This window comes from Canis lupus, chromosome 8 (assembly GCF_048164855.1).
Source record: "Canis lupus baileyi chromosome 8, mCanLup2.hap1, whole genome shotgun sequence".
Lineage (NCBI taxonomy): Eukaryota > Metazoa > Chordata > Mammalia > Carnivora > Canidae > Canis > Canis lupus.
Genome location: NC_132845.1, coordinates 76,471,818 through 76,485,885, shown reverse-complemented (window position 1 = coordinate 76,485,885; position 14,068 = coordinate 76,471,818). Strand labels below are relative to the sequence as shown.

At 38.7% G+C, this 14,068-nt stretch overlaps 1 protein-coding gene across 5 annotated transcripts in view; it reads left to right on the top strand.

Moving 5' to 3' along the window:
* LOC140639123 (S-adenosyl-L-methionine-dependent tRNA 4-demethylwyosine synthase TYW1) overlaps positions 1-14,068 on the top strand; it is a 239,312-nt gene that overhangs the window by 27,374 nt on the left and 197,870 nt on the right. For all 5 annotated transcript variants that reach the window (XM_072837582.1, XM_072837579.1, XM_072837583.1 and 2 more), the window contains 2 exons: positions 4,530-4,647; positions 8,766-8,818. In XM_072837582.1, coding sequence (XP_072693683.1) covers positions 4,530-4,647; positions 8,766-8,818 — 171 coding nt within the window. The remainder of the gene's footprint in view (positions 1-4,529; positions 4,648-8,765; positions 8,819-14,068) is intronic.

The window sequence follows — 14,068 nt, the reverse complement described above, 5'->3', positions numbered from 1 at the left end:
GCCACCCAGGGATCCCTATAGTGAGTTCTGTCTGCAATCCTTTCCTTTCCTTTCCTTTCCTTTCCTTTCCTTTCCTTTCCTTTCCTTTCCTTTCCTTTCCTTTCCTTTCCTTTTCCTTTTCCTTTTCCTTTCCTTTTCCTTTCCTTTTCCTTCCCCTTTCCTTTCCCCTTTCCTTTCCCCTTTCCTTTCCCCTTTCCTTTCCCCTTTCCTTTCCCCTTTCCTTTCCCCTTTCCTTTCCCCTTTCCTTTCTTGATAATTTATTCATGAAAGACAACAGAGAGAGAGGCAGAGACCTAGGCAGAGGGAGAAGCAGGTTCCATGCAAGAGGCCCGATTTGGACTCAATCCCAGGACTCTGGGATCACTCCCTGAGCCAAAGGCAGACCCTCAACTGCTAAGCCACCCAGGCTCCCCTGGAATTATTTTCTTAAGTCAGGTTACCCAAAATAGAAACACTGGGTCAGAGGAAAACCATTTGACACATCTGGTGAAACTGCTTTTCAGAAAGTTCAGAAAGCATCCTTAAAGCCTAGTAGTAAACAGAAAAACTTTCAGTCCCATTGAAAGCTCATCATTTAAAAACTGAGCTGTGACAAGCAAGTGGTACGTGGGGGTTCGTTTCTTAAAGAAATAGGAATCTGCAGAAGCGGTGTTAAATTGCAGCAGCAGGACTTTTAGTTTTTATACCTGAAGGAGAGTTTTTAATATTGAAAGTTGCCAGATCTAGAATCAGTTACCAAACTAAGTGAGTTCTGCTTTTTTAGAGCCAGGATTAGCCTTCTGGAAGTTTTGAGGCATTCATTTATTTGGCCAAACATTTACAGAATGCCTGCCTTGTGCTAACAAGGCTTCCAGGTTTAGGTAAGCTGGCTGTATAGAAAGATGACCTTTCTAGAGAACCTGGCAACTGTTTTCTGCATGCCTTGATAAGGAATGGAATCACTGGATGATAAACAAGGATCAATAAAATAAATAGATTTAAATAATCAGAAGGATTCTTTTTCCCAGAAGGAATGTCTGTATGCTTTGGTAATGAAGAGCTCATTTGTGACAATATACTTGTTTGGCAATTACCTGGCCAGGTGGAATTTTACCTTACAATCTTTAATGGATGACTTTTTTGCCTTGTTTATTTTCTAGGTGTTAATTGGAATGGTACTGTGGTTTCTGGGATGATGGTATGAAGATGAATTAGGTGATGTTGCATGATATCTTTTTAAAAAGGAAATTGGTACCATTTTTTGCTCCCATGATTATGTAAGATTAATATAGGCCTATTTGTTTATAAAGGACTTTTCACTTATAGTCATTTTCCTAAGTGCCTAGGACATTAGTTTATAATCAATTTCCTTTTTTTTTTTTTTTTACATGTTCGGAAGTAGCAGCTTGGAGAGGACGTGTATTTTCTTTCAGGGCAGTGTGATGGTTTGGGAGTTGGGATGGGATGGAATTACAAGTTGGGAGACAGGGAGATGGTTTAGTCTGGCTCTTGGAGTTGTCCTTTCCTTAGGAGAAACCAGGGCATGGTGGATGGAGTGAGCCAGTCTGTGGGAATTAAAGCTCTTTGTCCAGCGGGGGCGTATGGGGGAAGGGGGGATTCAAGGTTGACCAAATGTGGAATTTTCATTGATTTATGTTTAGGTGGTGTAATAGTTGTACATATATCTGTTTGTTATATAGTATTTTATTCTGGGTTAAACAGTGAATAGTGTCTGTACCCAGGAGGTTAGAATTAGAATTTAAATGGTGCTTTAAATTTCCTTGGAGCGTTAGGAACCACTGCCTTTCTTCTCAGAAATGAAGTAACTGCTGCATATGGAAAGTGGGTGACTAAACCACTGTGGAGACAAGGATAAATGTTTGTCCTGAATGCCCAAGACTTTTCATCATGGCCTCTGATCGTTTTCCCATATAAATTTTGTATCTGAATGGTTGAAATGGAGTAGCTACTCTCATATTTTATCATAGATCACTTCTCTAGTGATGGGACATGGACAGTGTTCCACGATCATCCTTTTCAGGAGTATTCATTTCCTAGGGTCAGAATTTGTTTTCATAACCATGAGAGTGTCTCTGGAGCTCTGAGTCCAGTTTTGGATTTATGTAGCCTTTAGGGTAAGCAGATGAGCTGGTGATGTTTTGTGGTGACAGAGGTTTTTGAGAGCAGATAGTGCCACCTCCTGGCAATTCTTGTGTGATTAGTGGAGAATTCTAGTAACTTGCTATGGAATTACCTCAGAGACCTACAAATGCGGTCAAGGTCAATTCATCTTGCTCCATCACAGACTTCCTTTTTAAGCCCATGTCTTTGGTTTTAGGTCTGAAATAGATTTAAAAGAAGCCAAAGGATTCTTTAATTTTAATTTTTTTTTTCTTTTGAGAGAGAAAGAGGGAGATGAGAGTGGAGAGGGTAGGGACAAATGGACAGGGAGAGAGAATCCCAAGCAGGCTTCATGCATAGCGCTGAGCCCGAGTGGGACTTGATCCCATGACCCTGAGATCATGACCTGAGCTGAAATCAAAGAGTTGGACGCTTTACCAACTAAGCCACCTGGATGCCCCTGTTTTTAAGTATTTTAAGAGTAACTGAGGGGTAGCTGGGTGGCGGGATGGTTCAATGGTTGAGCGTCTGCCTTTGGCTCAGGTTGTAGCCTGGGATTGAGTCGGAAGCCTTTTTCTCCCAATGTCTCTGCCTCTCTCTGTGTCTCTCATGAATAAATAAATAAAATCTTAAAAAAAGAATAGCTGAAACTTAATGTTTTTAATAAAATACCCAGCATTAAACTGATTACTTTTATAATGGATGAGAACAAATCATTGATGTTTGTTTATACAATTTTTGGTTCTGAGAATTGTATTACCAGAAGCAAAATTGTTCATTAGCTTTGCATTTTGATTATATTTAGTAATTAAGTATGCTGACTTTAGGACAGATAGAACTAACTGTGGGTTTATTGTTTCTCATTTGATACCTGTGAGTCTCTAAAGTACTTTTTCAGTGACTTCCAATTTTGGAGCAAATCCTTAAAGTCACAGAGAAGGTAGAGAAGTTAACTCCATATTTCATTGGTTTACTTTTCTATTTCTTTTTTTTTTAATTTATTTTTTTAAAATTTATTTTGTATAGAGAACTTTGAATATTCCCAAAAGCAGGCAGAATGATGCAGTAAATCCCTGTCACTTGTCCAGCTTCAAACACAGATCATTCTCCCTTCTGTATTAGTTGGCTGCAGATTTGAGGCATCCTGTGATCTGTCCGGTGTTTTCACTTTTAGGTAGAAAGGATTTACTGTAGGTCTGCTTACTGATTGACTAGGGACTGGGGATTAGAAATGGGCTTGGTGGTGGGGCCACTGCCAAGGTGAATTATATTGCATTCTTAGTAAGAATTCTAAGAATTATATTGCATTCTTGAATTATATTGCTCTTAGTAAGGTCTGGTTAGTGTCTCTTCTAAAGTGTAAATGTCTAAAGACGTGTATTGCCTTGGAATTATTGATTAGCATTCTACCACCTTGCAGATTGAGGTAATTTAAAAAAAGAACGTATATATGGTAAGATTTAAAAAAGTGGAAGAAATGTGGCTCAGTGGTTGAACATCCACCTTCAGCTCAGGGTGCAATCCTGGGGTCCTGGGATCAAGTCCCACATCAGGCTCCCTATAGGGAGCCTGCTTCTCCCTCTGCCTATGTCTCTGCCTCTCTCTCTGTATCTCTCATGAATAAATAAGTCAATCTTAAATAAATGGACGGAATGAGTGTAAAGGGTGAAGGTCATCATGTAGTATGAAGCCACTTGCTGAGAATTCAAGACAAGCATGATGTGAGTTATCCGTGTGCTGCTGAATTTTCTAGGGCCAAAGCCAAAAGGAAACACAGTCAGTGTTATACTATCCTTCAGATTTTCTTTTTTTCACTGAAGACATGTTTTTCCCACCAGATCTTCTAGAAGGAGCCATTGGGGTGGCAGGTGGAGGAGTAATTTGGTCTCTGGTCAAATGGTTGTCTGAGCAGCTCCAAGCACTATTTTGACTTGTTTTGGGTGTTTGCAGATATAATAACCAGCAATCTTACATTTTATTGAATTCAGTTTTATATCAGGCATAGTGCCTGGTGATTTATTTCTTTTAATCTTTTAATCTTAATCTTCCTGCTCCCAGATGCTACTTTCCTCTTTTTTCAGGTGAGGAAATTGAAATTCAGAGAAATAACTTGATGAATTTTGGCAGCTGTCTGTACTCAGATTGCTAAAAATAATTGACATCTAGATAAGTGGATTGTTGATTTACGTTTTGTGGGTGCATGTGTTTGACTGTGTAGTTACGTTTTTGGAAAGAGATAAGAAAAATAAGACTGGCAGGTCTTCCGATCATTGTGTGACTGGGAACGTAATCACTTTGGAGGAGACTGGGTTGTTGGCCAGGGTGGCGTGGTGAGCCCTCCCATCCATGCCCTGTGTTCGTAGTTGGTGTGCTGTTACGCTCATTGCTCACTGCCAGTTCTGAATTTTGTTCTTTTAATTTTAATACAGAGAGAAAAGGAGGAACAGGAGGAGAAAAGTAGTTTGGTCAGGAACACTGTGAAGAATGAAGACAGTGAAAGAAGAACTATGATAACCCCTGCTCTCCGAGAAGCCCTCACTAAACAAGGTGAAAATCCTCAAGAAGTGCTATCACAGTACTACCCTTTAAGCCTTTTAATGGAATACCTAAATGAGGAAGCCTAGAATAGGGATTGCAAAGAGGAAAGAAGGTTTCCTGTGTTTACTGTGCTGTCCTGTGGTTAACCCAGCAGCTGTGTCACTCTGTTGCTGTTGCAGGAGCCCCTCTTATTCCTGTGGGTCACTTGTGTGTTGGCTGCTGGCCAGCACATTTCCCCTCTGCTTGGTTTATTGGGATGTTATCAGTTCAGTTCAGGTATGCAAGTGGAAAATGCCATCATAGGCTTCTTTACAAATCATTGTTCATGAAGGGGAAATTGTTAAAAGCAGAGAAAAGCTTACATTGATACTAGGCTGGGTCAATTAGAAATGTTTTATGTAGAAGTGTATCTGGGGTTTTGTGGGCATAGCTTACTAAGGAGACTATAACTTGAGAACAAATAACAATATTGATTTCCTGTAGAAGAAAGACTGGTCAGTTGGGAGTCAGTATATTAACTTCTTGCCGTCACTCCCGTCATTCTGTATTTCTTGAGAACCTTTGATGTGATAGTTCTGGCAATGCAGAGAAACATGATACAGCATCTCCTTGAAGGAGCCATCAGGCATCAGTCAGACAGGAGTATTCAGATCATATGTATATATGCATGTGTGTGTGTGTATAATATATATGTGTGTGTGTGTAATCTTTTTAGTATGTTCAGACCATTTAGAATGATTTTTTGCTAGGTTTAAACCTTTAATTTAGCTGCTTATTTTCTACTCGTCTTGTGTACTTTGATTTCTTATATTCCTGTTTTCTACCTTCTTTAGATTGTTTATGATTCAATTTTACATCCTTATTGGCTTATTAGTTATACCACTGTGTTCTTATTTCGTGGTTTGAGGTTTTACACTCTATCTCTGAATCATATCACAGTGTATCTTTGAGATCTTATACCACTTCGTATACAGAAGAAACTTCAGTAGTACATCTGTTTTCCCCTTGCCAACTTCTAAGCAAAGGTTATATGTTTTACTTTTACATATGTTATAAACCTACACTACATTGTTATTTTAGTTTGAATAGTCAATGATCTCTTAAACATTTAAATGATTAGTAAAGATTTTGCGTATGGACTTAGCACTTTTGGTGCTTTTTATTCCTTTGCATAGATCTGTGTTCTCTCTGGCAAGCTTTTCCTTCTGCCTGAAGGGCTTTGTTTAGCATTTCGTGTAGTGTGGGGTTTTTGGTGAATTATTTCAGCTATTGTGTATCTGAAAAAGGCTTTATTTTGCCTTCATTTTTGAAGGATGTTGTTTGATGGATGTGGAATTGTCAGTTGACAACTTTTTTTTCTTTTGGCACTTTACAGTTGTTCCACTGTCTACTTGACCCCATTGCTTCTGATGATGCTTGTGTTCTCAGCTTTCATTTGTTCCTTTGAATGTAATGTTTTTACCCCCTGGCTGCCTTTCAGATCTTCTCTTAATTACTGATTTTGAGCAAGTTAGTTATAATGTGTTTCAATGTAGTTTTCTTCATGTTGCTTGACTTGAGATTTGTTGGCTTCTTGGTTTTGTGGATTTATAGTTCGAATCAAATTTGGACAAATTTTGGCCATTATTTATTCAAATGTTTTTCTGTCACTGCCTCTCTGTCCTCTTCCTTGGAGACTTCAGTGACATGAATCTGACCTATAGCTCACTGGTGCTCTTTTCATTGTTTAAAATTCTTTTTTTCTGTTCTACTTTTCATTTTTGCACAGCTTCTGTGGCTATGTTTTCAGGTATAATTTAGTAATCTTTTCTTCTTTAATGTCTGATCTTCTATTAATTCTACCCAGTGTGTTTTTCAGCTTAGACATCTATAGTTTTCATCTGTAGAATATGAGTTTGGGTCTTTTTATAGTCTCCATGTCTCTACTTGACTTTTTGAGCCTACAAATTACAACTGTTGTAATGTACTTCCAACATCTACATCATGTCTGGATCAGTTTGGTTGCTGGGTAATTTCCTCATTGATCATGTTGCATGCTTGGTAATCTGTGATTGGATGCCAGATCTAATTTTAGCTTACTGGGTGCTAGATATTTTTGTATTCCTATAAACATTCTTAAGCTTTGTTTTAGGATGAAGAGCAGTTACTTGGAAACAGTTTGAGCCTTTTAATCTGGCTTCTATGACTTGTTAAGTGAGACCAGAGCTGCTGATTCAGTATATGGCTAATTATTTCTGACTCTTGGGGCAAAACACTTCTGTGTACTCTGCTCAGTGCCTTGTGAATCTTAAGCTTCTGACTGGTATGAACAGGCACAGTTCCCAGCAGGCTGTGAGCACCAGGCGTGCCTCTAGACCTTTCAGATGGTTCTTTCCCATTCTTGGTGAGTTTTTCTCTCACATATGCATGTACTAAGCAGTACTCAACTAGATATTTCTAGGAGTCTTCTGCGGATTCTTGAGTTTAATTTCTGTGTAGCGTTTGACTCTCTGCAAGCTCTAGCCATGTGGGCTCCCTTGGACTCTTGCTCCCATGTCCTCAGCTCAGAGAGAATACTACTGTGCTTGAATTGCCTCTTCCTGCTGCATGGCCTGGAAACTTTTAAGGCAGTAAGCTCTGGTAATGGTAGGGCTCACCTTGTGTGTTTCCCATTTCCCTGAGATTACTGTCCCTTCTTGCCTGATGTTTCATGTCTTGGAAACTACTGGTTCATGTATTTTGTCCCATTTTTGGCATTTCAGGTGGGAGAGTAAATCCTCTGTTACTTAATCTTGGTTAGAACAGAATTGTGTGCTGTGATTTTTAGCACCTGCATATTTTGGCTTATCTTGGCATTGTGGTCAGCCACAGGTCTATCCATCCTGTACTTTGCAGTTTTCTTCATACCTACATAAACGCAAAATTTGTAAAACCCTATATATGTTGGAAGAGAAGGATATAAGGAACCAATAAAACAGTGTGATTTCTATGATAATGGTATGAACAACATATAATGTAGGAATCCAGGAGAACTAGAATTTTCTTTGGGATTCTTTTAAATGCTTATTCTGCATCTGAGATTAGTTATTCAGTTACACTAGTTCCATCTTCAAATAGATAGACAGTACTTTATTTATATGCAAGATGTTTACATAAACGTGGAAGAGGATAAAAGACAAAGCCCTATAATATTGCCACTAGAGACTTGTAATCCAAATTGACATTGTTTCATAAACTATCATACTGTGAATATGGATGTTTAACCAGCCACCGATCCACTTAAGCTATCATCCAGACTGTATTTCTCCATTTGCCTCATTTGTCTGCAAGTCAAGAGTCTTTTTGTACAAGAGACTCATAATTGTGGCTTATTAGTTGAAACCTTGTGAGAAACTTTATTAAATGCTTTCTGAAATCAGAATGTTCTACTTGTTTGCTCTACTAGTTTATTAAAAAAGGAAATGTGATTCCTTTGGCATGGCTTTTCCATGCTTTTCATGTCTTCTTTGTCTCACAAATTTGAATACTAGGTTGTGGAAATGGTGCTGAGAATTCATGTGAGGTTATGATTCCTAGAATTTTATTTTTCTCTTCTTGGGGCAGTATTTCTTTATTTTAATCCCTTTTGCCTATCTGATTCTTCATCTTTTTTTCAGAGATTACTGATAAGAGTTCCCCAGTTGTTCATTTGAAGTATATTGTTACTTGCTTTTTTTTTTTTTTTGCTTTATGGCCCAGCATTTGGCTTATTTTTACAAAGTTTCCTTGGGTCCTCCAAAAGCATGTACATTCTGTAGTTGTTGAATGCAGCACTGTGTGTTCTTGATCATGTTTCCTGTGTTGCATAGGTTTTAGAGCTCTATTGAGTTTTTGTGGGATCTGTTAGATACTGAAAGATGTTAAAATCTTACTCTGTAATTTTGGATTAGCCTATTGTTTCTTTATATATTTTCAATCTGTGTCATTAGATGCATATACATTTTAGGATGTTTTATCATCCTGGTGAATTAAACTTTTAATGTTTTCTGCCACTGGGTTGTTGCCTGCCATTATTTAAGGAAAAAAATGATTTTGTTAAAGTTTTAAAATCACCTTTTATATGAGGTTTTGAATCAATTCAATTTTGTGTTCCTTGTTTTTCTGTTCAGGTTATCAGTTGATTGGGAGCCACTCTGGGGTGAAGCTTTGCAGATGGACAAAGGTATTTATTTTATTTAAATGTTGTTTCTGTTTTATGCAACTTTTGTATGGCTGTGATATGCAGCCAATGAATTTTACCATTTAAAGGTACAATTTACATGTAATGTAATGATTTTGAGTGAATCTGTTAAACAAATTCAGCATATATTGATGGATGTAATAAAAACCTTTTCTCCACCACGCAAATTAAGAAATGTGTCGGCCATTTTCCTCATCCTGGTAAGTTCATTTGCGTCCATTTCTAGCCAGTAGCCTCTCCCTCAGAGCCAGGAAACAGTTCTAGTTGCCATCACTAGGTTAGTTTTGCCTGTTCTAGAATTTCATATGAATGGAATCATAATGTGTATTTTTTTGCAAGTGGATTCTTAAACTCAGCATAATGTTTCTGAGATTCGTCCATGTTGTAGTATGTATCAGTAATTTATTTATTTTTATTGCAGAGTACTATATAATAGTGTGAGCGTACCACAGTTTTTAATCTGTTGATAGACAGTGGGTTGCTTTTAGTTTTTGGCTATTACAAATAAAACTTCCATGAACCTTCTTATACAACACTGTGTTATGAACATATACTTCAGTTTGTTTAGGTACATCCCGAAGTGGGAATTGCTAGGTAGGTATATATTTTGCCCTTGTAAGAAACTCCCTATCTATTTTCAGTGTGGCTGCACTATTTTATACTTGGATTGACAATTTTTGAAAGTTCCTGTTGGAACATTGTCTCACCATCCTGTGGTATTGAAAGTCTTTTTAATTTTAGCCGTTCTAGTGAGTGCCATGTGGTATTGTGGTTTAAACTTGAATTTTGTTGATGACTACTGATGATGAGGTACGTCTTTTCATGTGCACATTGGCGGTTCTATTTGTGAAATGTATATTGCCCAAATTAGGTTGTTTGACTTTATATTGTTGATTTGTAGGAGTTCCTCCTATCTTGTTGAAATGAGTCTTTTGCCCAATATGCATTGTGAATATTTTCTCCTAATGTGTGGCTTCCTTTTTTCATTTCCTTGATGGTATCTTTTGAAGTTTTAAATTTGAGTGAAGTCCAGTTATCTTTTTCTTTTTAATGGTTAGTGCATTTTGTTCTTTTTAGTTTTTTTTTTTTTTTTGGTTTGTTTAGTGTTATTTAATTAATTAATTAATTTATATTAAGAGATCTTTGCCGACTTGAAGGTCACAAAGATACTCTGTGTTTTTTTTTTTTTTTTTCTGGAAGCTTCATTTATAGTTTTAACTACTATGTTTAGGTCTTTGATTTCATCTTGAATTGATTTTTATGAATGGTGTGAGATAAAGGTCAATATTCATTCCTTCCCTTGTCCCCCATGTGGATATTCAGGTCTTTTAGCACCTTTTGTTGAAAAGAATTTTCTTTTATCTTTGAATTACTTTAGGCCTTTGTAAAATATCAGTCATCTGTCTATGAGTAGGCCCGTTTTAGGACTCCTTATTCTGTTCTATTTGTCTGTCCTTATGCCAATATCACATTGTCTTGATAACTGTAGCTTTGTAATAAGTCTAAAGTTTTGCAGTATAAGTTCTCTGTCTTGGTTTTTTTTTTTTTTTTTTTTTTTAAGATTTATTTATTTATTTATTCAGAGAGAGCAAGACAGAGGCAGAGACACAGGCAGAGGGGGAAGCAGGCTCCATGCAGGAAGCCCGACGCGGGACTCGATTCTGGGTCTCCAGGATCACATCCCGGGCTACAGGCAGCGCTAAACCACTGCGCCACCGGGGCTGCCCTCTGTCTTGGTTTTTTAAATTTACAAGATAGTTTCCGCTTTTCTGGGTCCTTTGCATTTCCATATAGATTTTAGAATCAGCCTGTGATTTTCTGTTGTATATATTTGTTTTGTTTCCTTAGATTCTGTATTTGTCTATTTGGCATCCATTCATCACAGGGCCAGTTATATTAACTATATTTTCTTATCTTCTGTATTCTTGATGCTCTGGCTTTTGGGGGCCTTACAGACCTGAGAAGAAATCATCCCTCCCAGGGCTAGCTAATTCCTAAAGATAACAGCTTGCCTAGAATATACCTTTCATATACTAATCAACCAATCCTGAATCTGCAGCCTTCAGTTACCTCCTTATCTAACTCACACACCATGCCAATATTTTCCGTGCTCTACATTATCCCAGGGCCAGGTACCAGACGACTAAAGAACGTGCTATAGGGATCCCTGGGTGGCGCAGCGGTTTAGCGCATGCCTTTGGCCCAGGGCGCGATCCTGGAGACCCGGGATCGAATCCCACGTCGGGCTCCCAGGGCATGGAGCCTGCTTCTCCCTCTGCCTGTGTCTCTGCCTCTCTCTCTCTCTCTCTGTGACTATCATAAATAAAAATTAAAAAAAAAAAAAAAAAAAAAAAGAACGTGCTATAGTTTGAATTATTCAAACAAGCCAATCCCATTGTTTACCCTGTCTTGCCTTGCCTTTCCTGCAGAGACTTCAATAAAATATCTGGCCTAGGTTTTCCCCTTGCTCTTCTTTTTGCCTCCTGAACAATCCTGCTGCTCCTCTGTCACCCTGTGTGGTGTGGGTGTCCCCTTGTCTTGGGAAATGTAGGTAGTATATTCTTCTTTTGTTGGCATTGACCTCTCCAGGTTGGCTGCCACTCCGTCACTTCCATAAATTAAAATCCCATGGGTACAAATAAGATGGTATTTTTATTTTATTTATTTGAGAGAGAGAGAGAAAGCACAAGTTGGGGGAGAGGCAGAGGAAGAAGCAGGCTCCCTGCTGAGGTTGATGCCCTGGCTCAATCCCAGGAGCCACGGATCATGACCTGAGTTGAAGGCAGATGCTTCACCGACTGAACCACCCACGCATGCCAAGATGGTATTTTTAAATAGCTTTATTGAAATATAATTTACCTATCCTACAGCTCCCACATTTAAAATGTATAGTTGAATGAGTTTTAATATATTCATAGGGCTGTGCAAACTATCACAGTCTGAGTTTATAATATTTTTGTTCCCGTGAAAGAAGTCATGTACCCATTAACAGTGAATCTTCATTCTTCCTTCTTCTCCCTGCCATAAACCACCATTAATCTACTTACTACCTCTATAAATTCCCCTAACGGGGATGTTCATGCATTATGTGGCTTTTTGTGTCTAGCTTCTCTCATTTAGCATGTTTTCAAGGTACATCCATGTGATATATGTTAATATTACATTCCTTTTTATGTGTAGATATGTGTAGATATCCCTTTTTTTTTTTTTTTAAAGATTTTATTTATTCATGAGAGACACACAGAGAGAAGCAGAGACACAGGCAGAGGCAGAAGCAGGTTCCATGCAGGGAGCCTGATGTGAGACTCGATTCTGGACCCATGCATCGCGCCCTGAGTCAAAGGCAGATACTCAACTGCTGAGCCACTGAGGCATCCCAGATATTCCCCATTCTACGTGTAGATATATTCTATTTTGTTCTTGTCCATCAGGATATTATGAATGATACTTCTATGAACATCATTATATGTATAAATGTTCATGTGGACATGTTTTTATGTGCTTTGGTTATGTACCTATGAGTGGAATTTGAGGGTCCTGGTAACTATGTTTAAATCATTTGAGGGATTGCAAAACCGTTTTCCAAAGTGGCTGTACTATTATATTTTATGTTCCTACCTGCAGTGTACCAGGGTCCCAGTTTCTTCACAACCTGCTAATAACATTTGTTGTTTTCCATCTTTTTTTTATAGCCATCCTAGTGGGTGTCAAATGGTTATTTTATAGTGATTTTGATTTACATTTGCATTTCCCTTAATGACAAACATTGTTGACTCCGTTTACATGTACTTACTGGCCATTTGTGAATCTTCTTTGGAGAAATGTCTATTCAGATCCTTGGCCTTTAACATTGGGTTATTTGACTTTATACTGGTGAGTTATAAGAGTTGTTTATGTGTTCTGGATGCTGGTTCTTCTTTTTTTAAAAGATTTATTTATTTATTTATTTATTTATTTATTTATTTATTCATTCATTCATTCATTCATGAGAGACAGAGAGAGAGGCAGAGACACAGGGAGAGGGAGAAGCAGGTTCCATGCAGGGACCCCGATGTGGGACTTGATCCCTGGTCTCCAGGATCACGCCCTGGGCCAAAGGCAGGCGCTAAACTGCTGAGCCACCCAGCGATCCCCTGGATGCTGGTTCTTTATCATGTGTGTGGTTTGACTCTCCTGTGGCAGCTGTGTCACCAGGAGCCAGGCTTCCGGTAACTTGGCTCCTGGTGTTCTAGGCCCTCCACTGCCATCTTCTAGGCCTTTTCCCAACCTGTCCTGTCCCACAGAAGGTGTTCCCCACAAAGAGTTATTCTTTTTTTTTTTTTTTTTTTTTTTTTACAAAGAGTTATTCTTAATTGTGGTTTTGGTTAGCTCAAATAACCAAATGGCCATTCTAAATAAAACCAACTTTCATCTCCAGGCATGCTTGACTTTCTTATGTTCCTTATTCCTGTTCTTAAAAGTTTCTACCCTCAGTTCACACTCCTGATGAAGTTTTGGAATATAGGTATATAGGTAAGGTCTGGAGCCGATGACCAAGAAAGAATTCTTGAGATGTCTTTGGTGTAGATTGGTGGTTTTATTAAAGCCCGGGAACAGAACCTGTGGGCAGGAAGAGCTGCTGCCCAGGGCCTGTGGGGGTGGCTGATTATATACCTGGGAGTTGGGAGGGGTTTGGAGATAGCGTACTTTTTTTTTTTTTTTTTTAAAGAATTTATTTATTCATGAGAGACACAGAGAGAAGGCAGAGAGACACAGGCAGAGGGAGAAGCAGGCTCCATGCAGGGAGCCCGATGTGGGACTCAATCCCCTACCAGGATCATGCCCTGAGCCGAAGGCAGCCGCTCAACCTGAGCTGAACTGCTCAACTGCTGAGCCACCCAGGCATCCTCAGAGTGTACTATCTAAGGAATTTTGGAAACTAGGTTTCCAGGACCTTGAGGAGGTTAGCTATTTATTGTTGAGAAAAGGTCATTTATTACTATCTAATAAAACCTTAGTCATGAGACCCTTCTGATGTTTATTGGTGGGCCATGTGCTTGGAGGATGATTGCCAACACGTATCTTGGGGGGTTTAGAGATAAAAGAAGTTTCTAAAGGGGGTTTATATGTTACAGTAGACTTACAGGAACCTGGGGGTCAGGCTAAGATTGCCTTTTGCCCTTAGCAAAGTATGAACAGTGAGGTAGTTGAGTCCCTACAGGAATGTCCCTCTGCTTGTTTCAAGGACTTGTG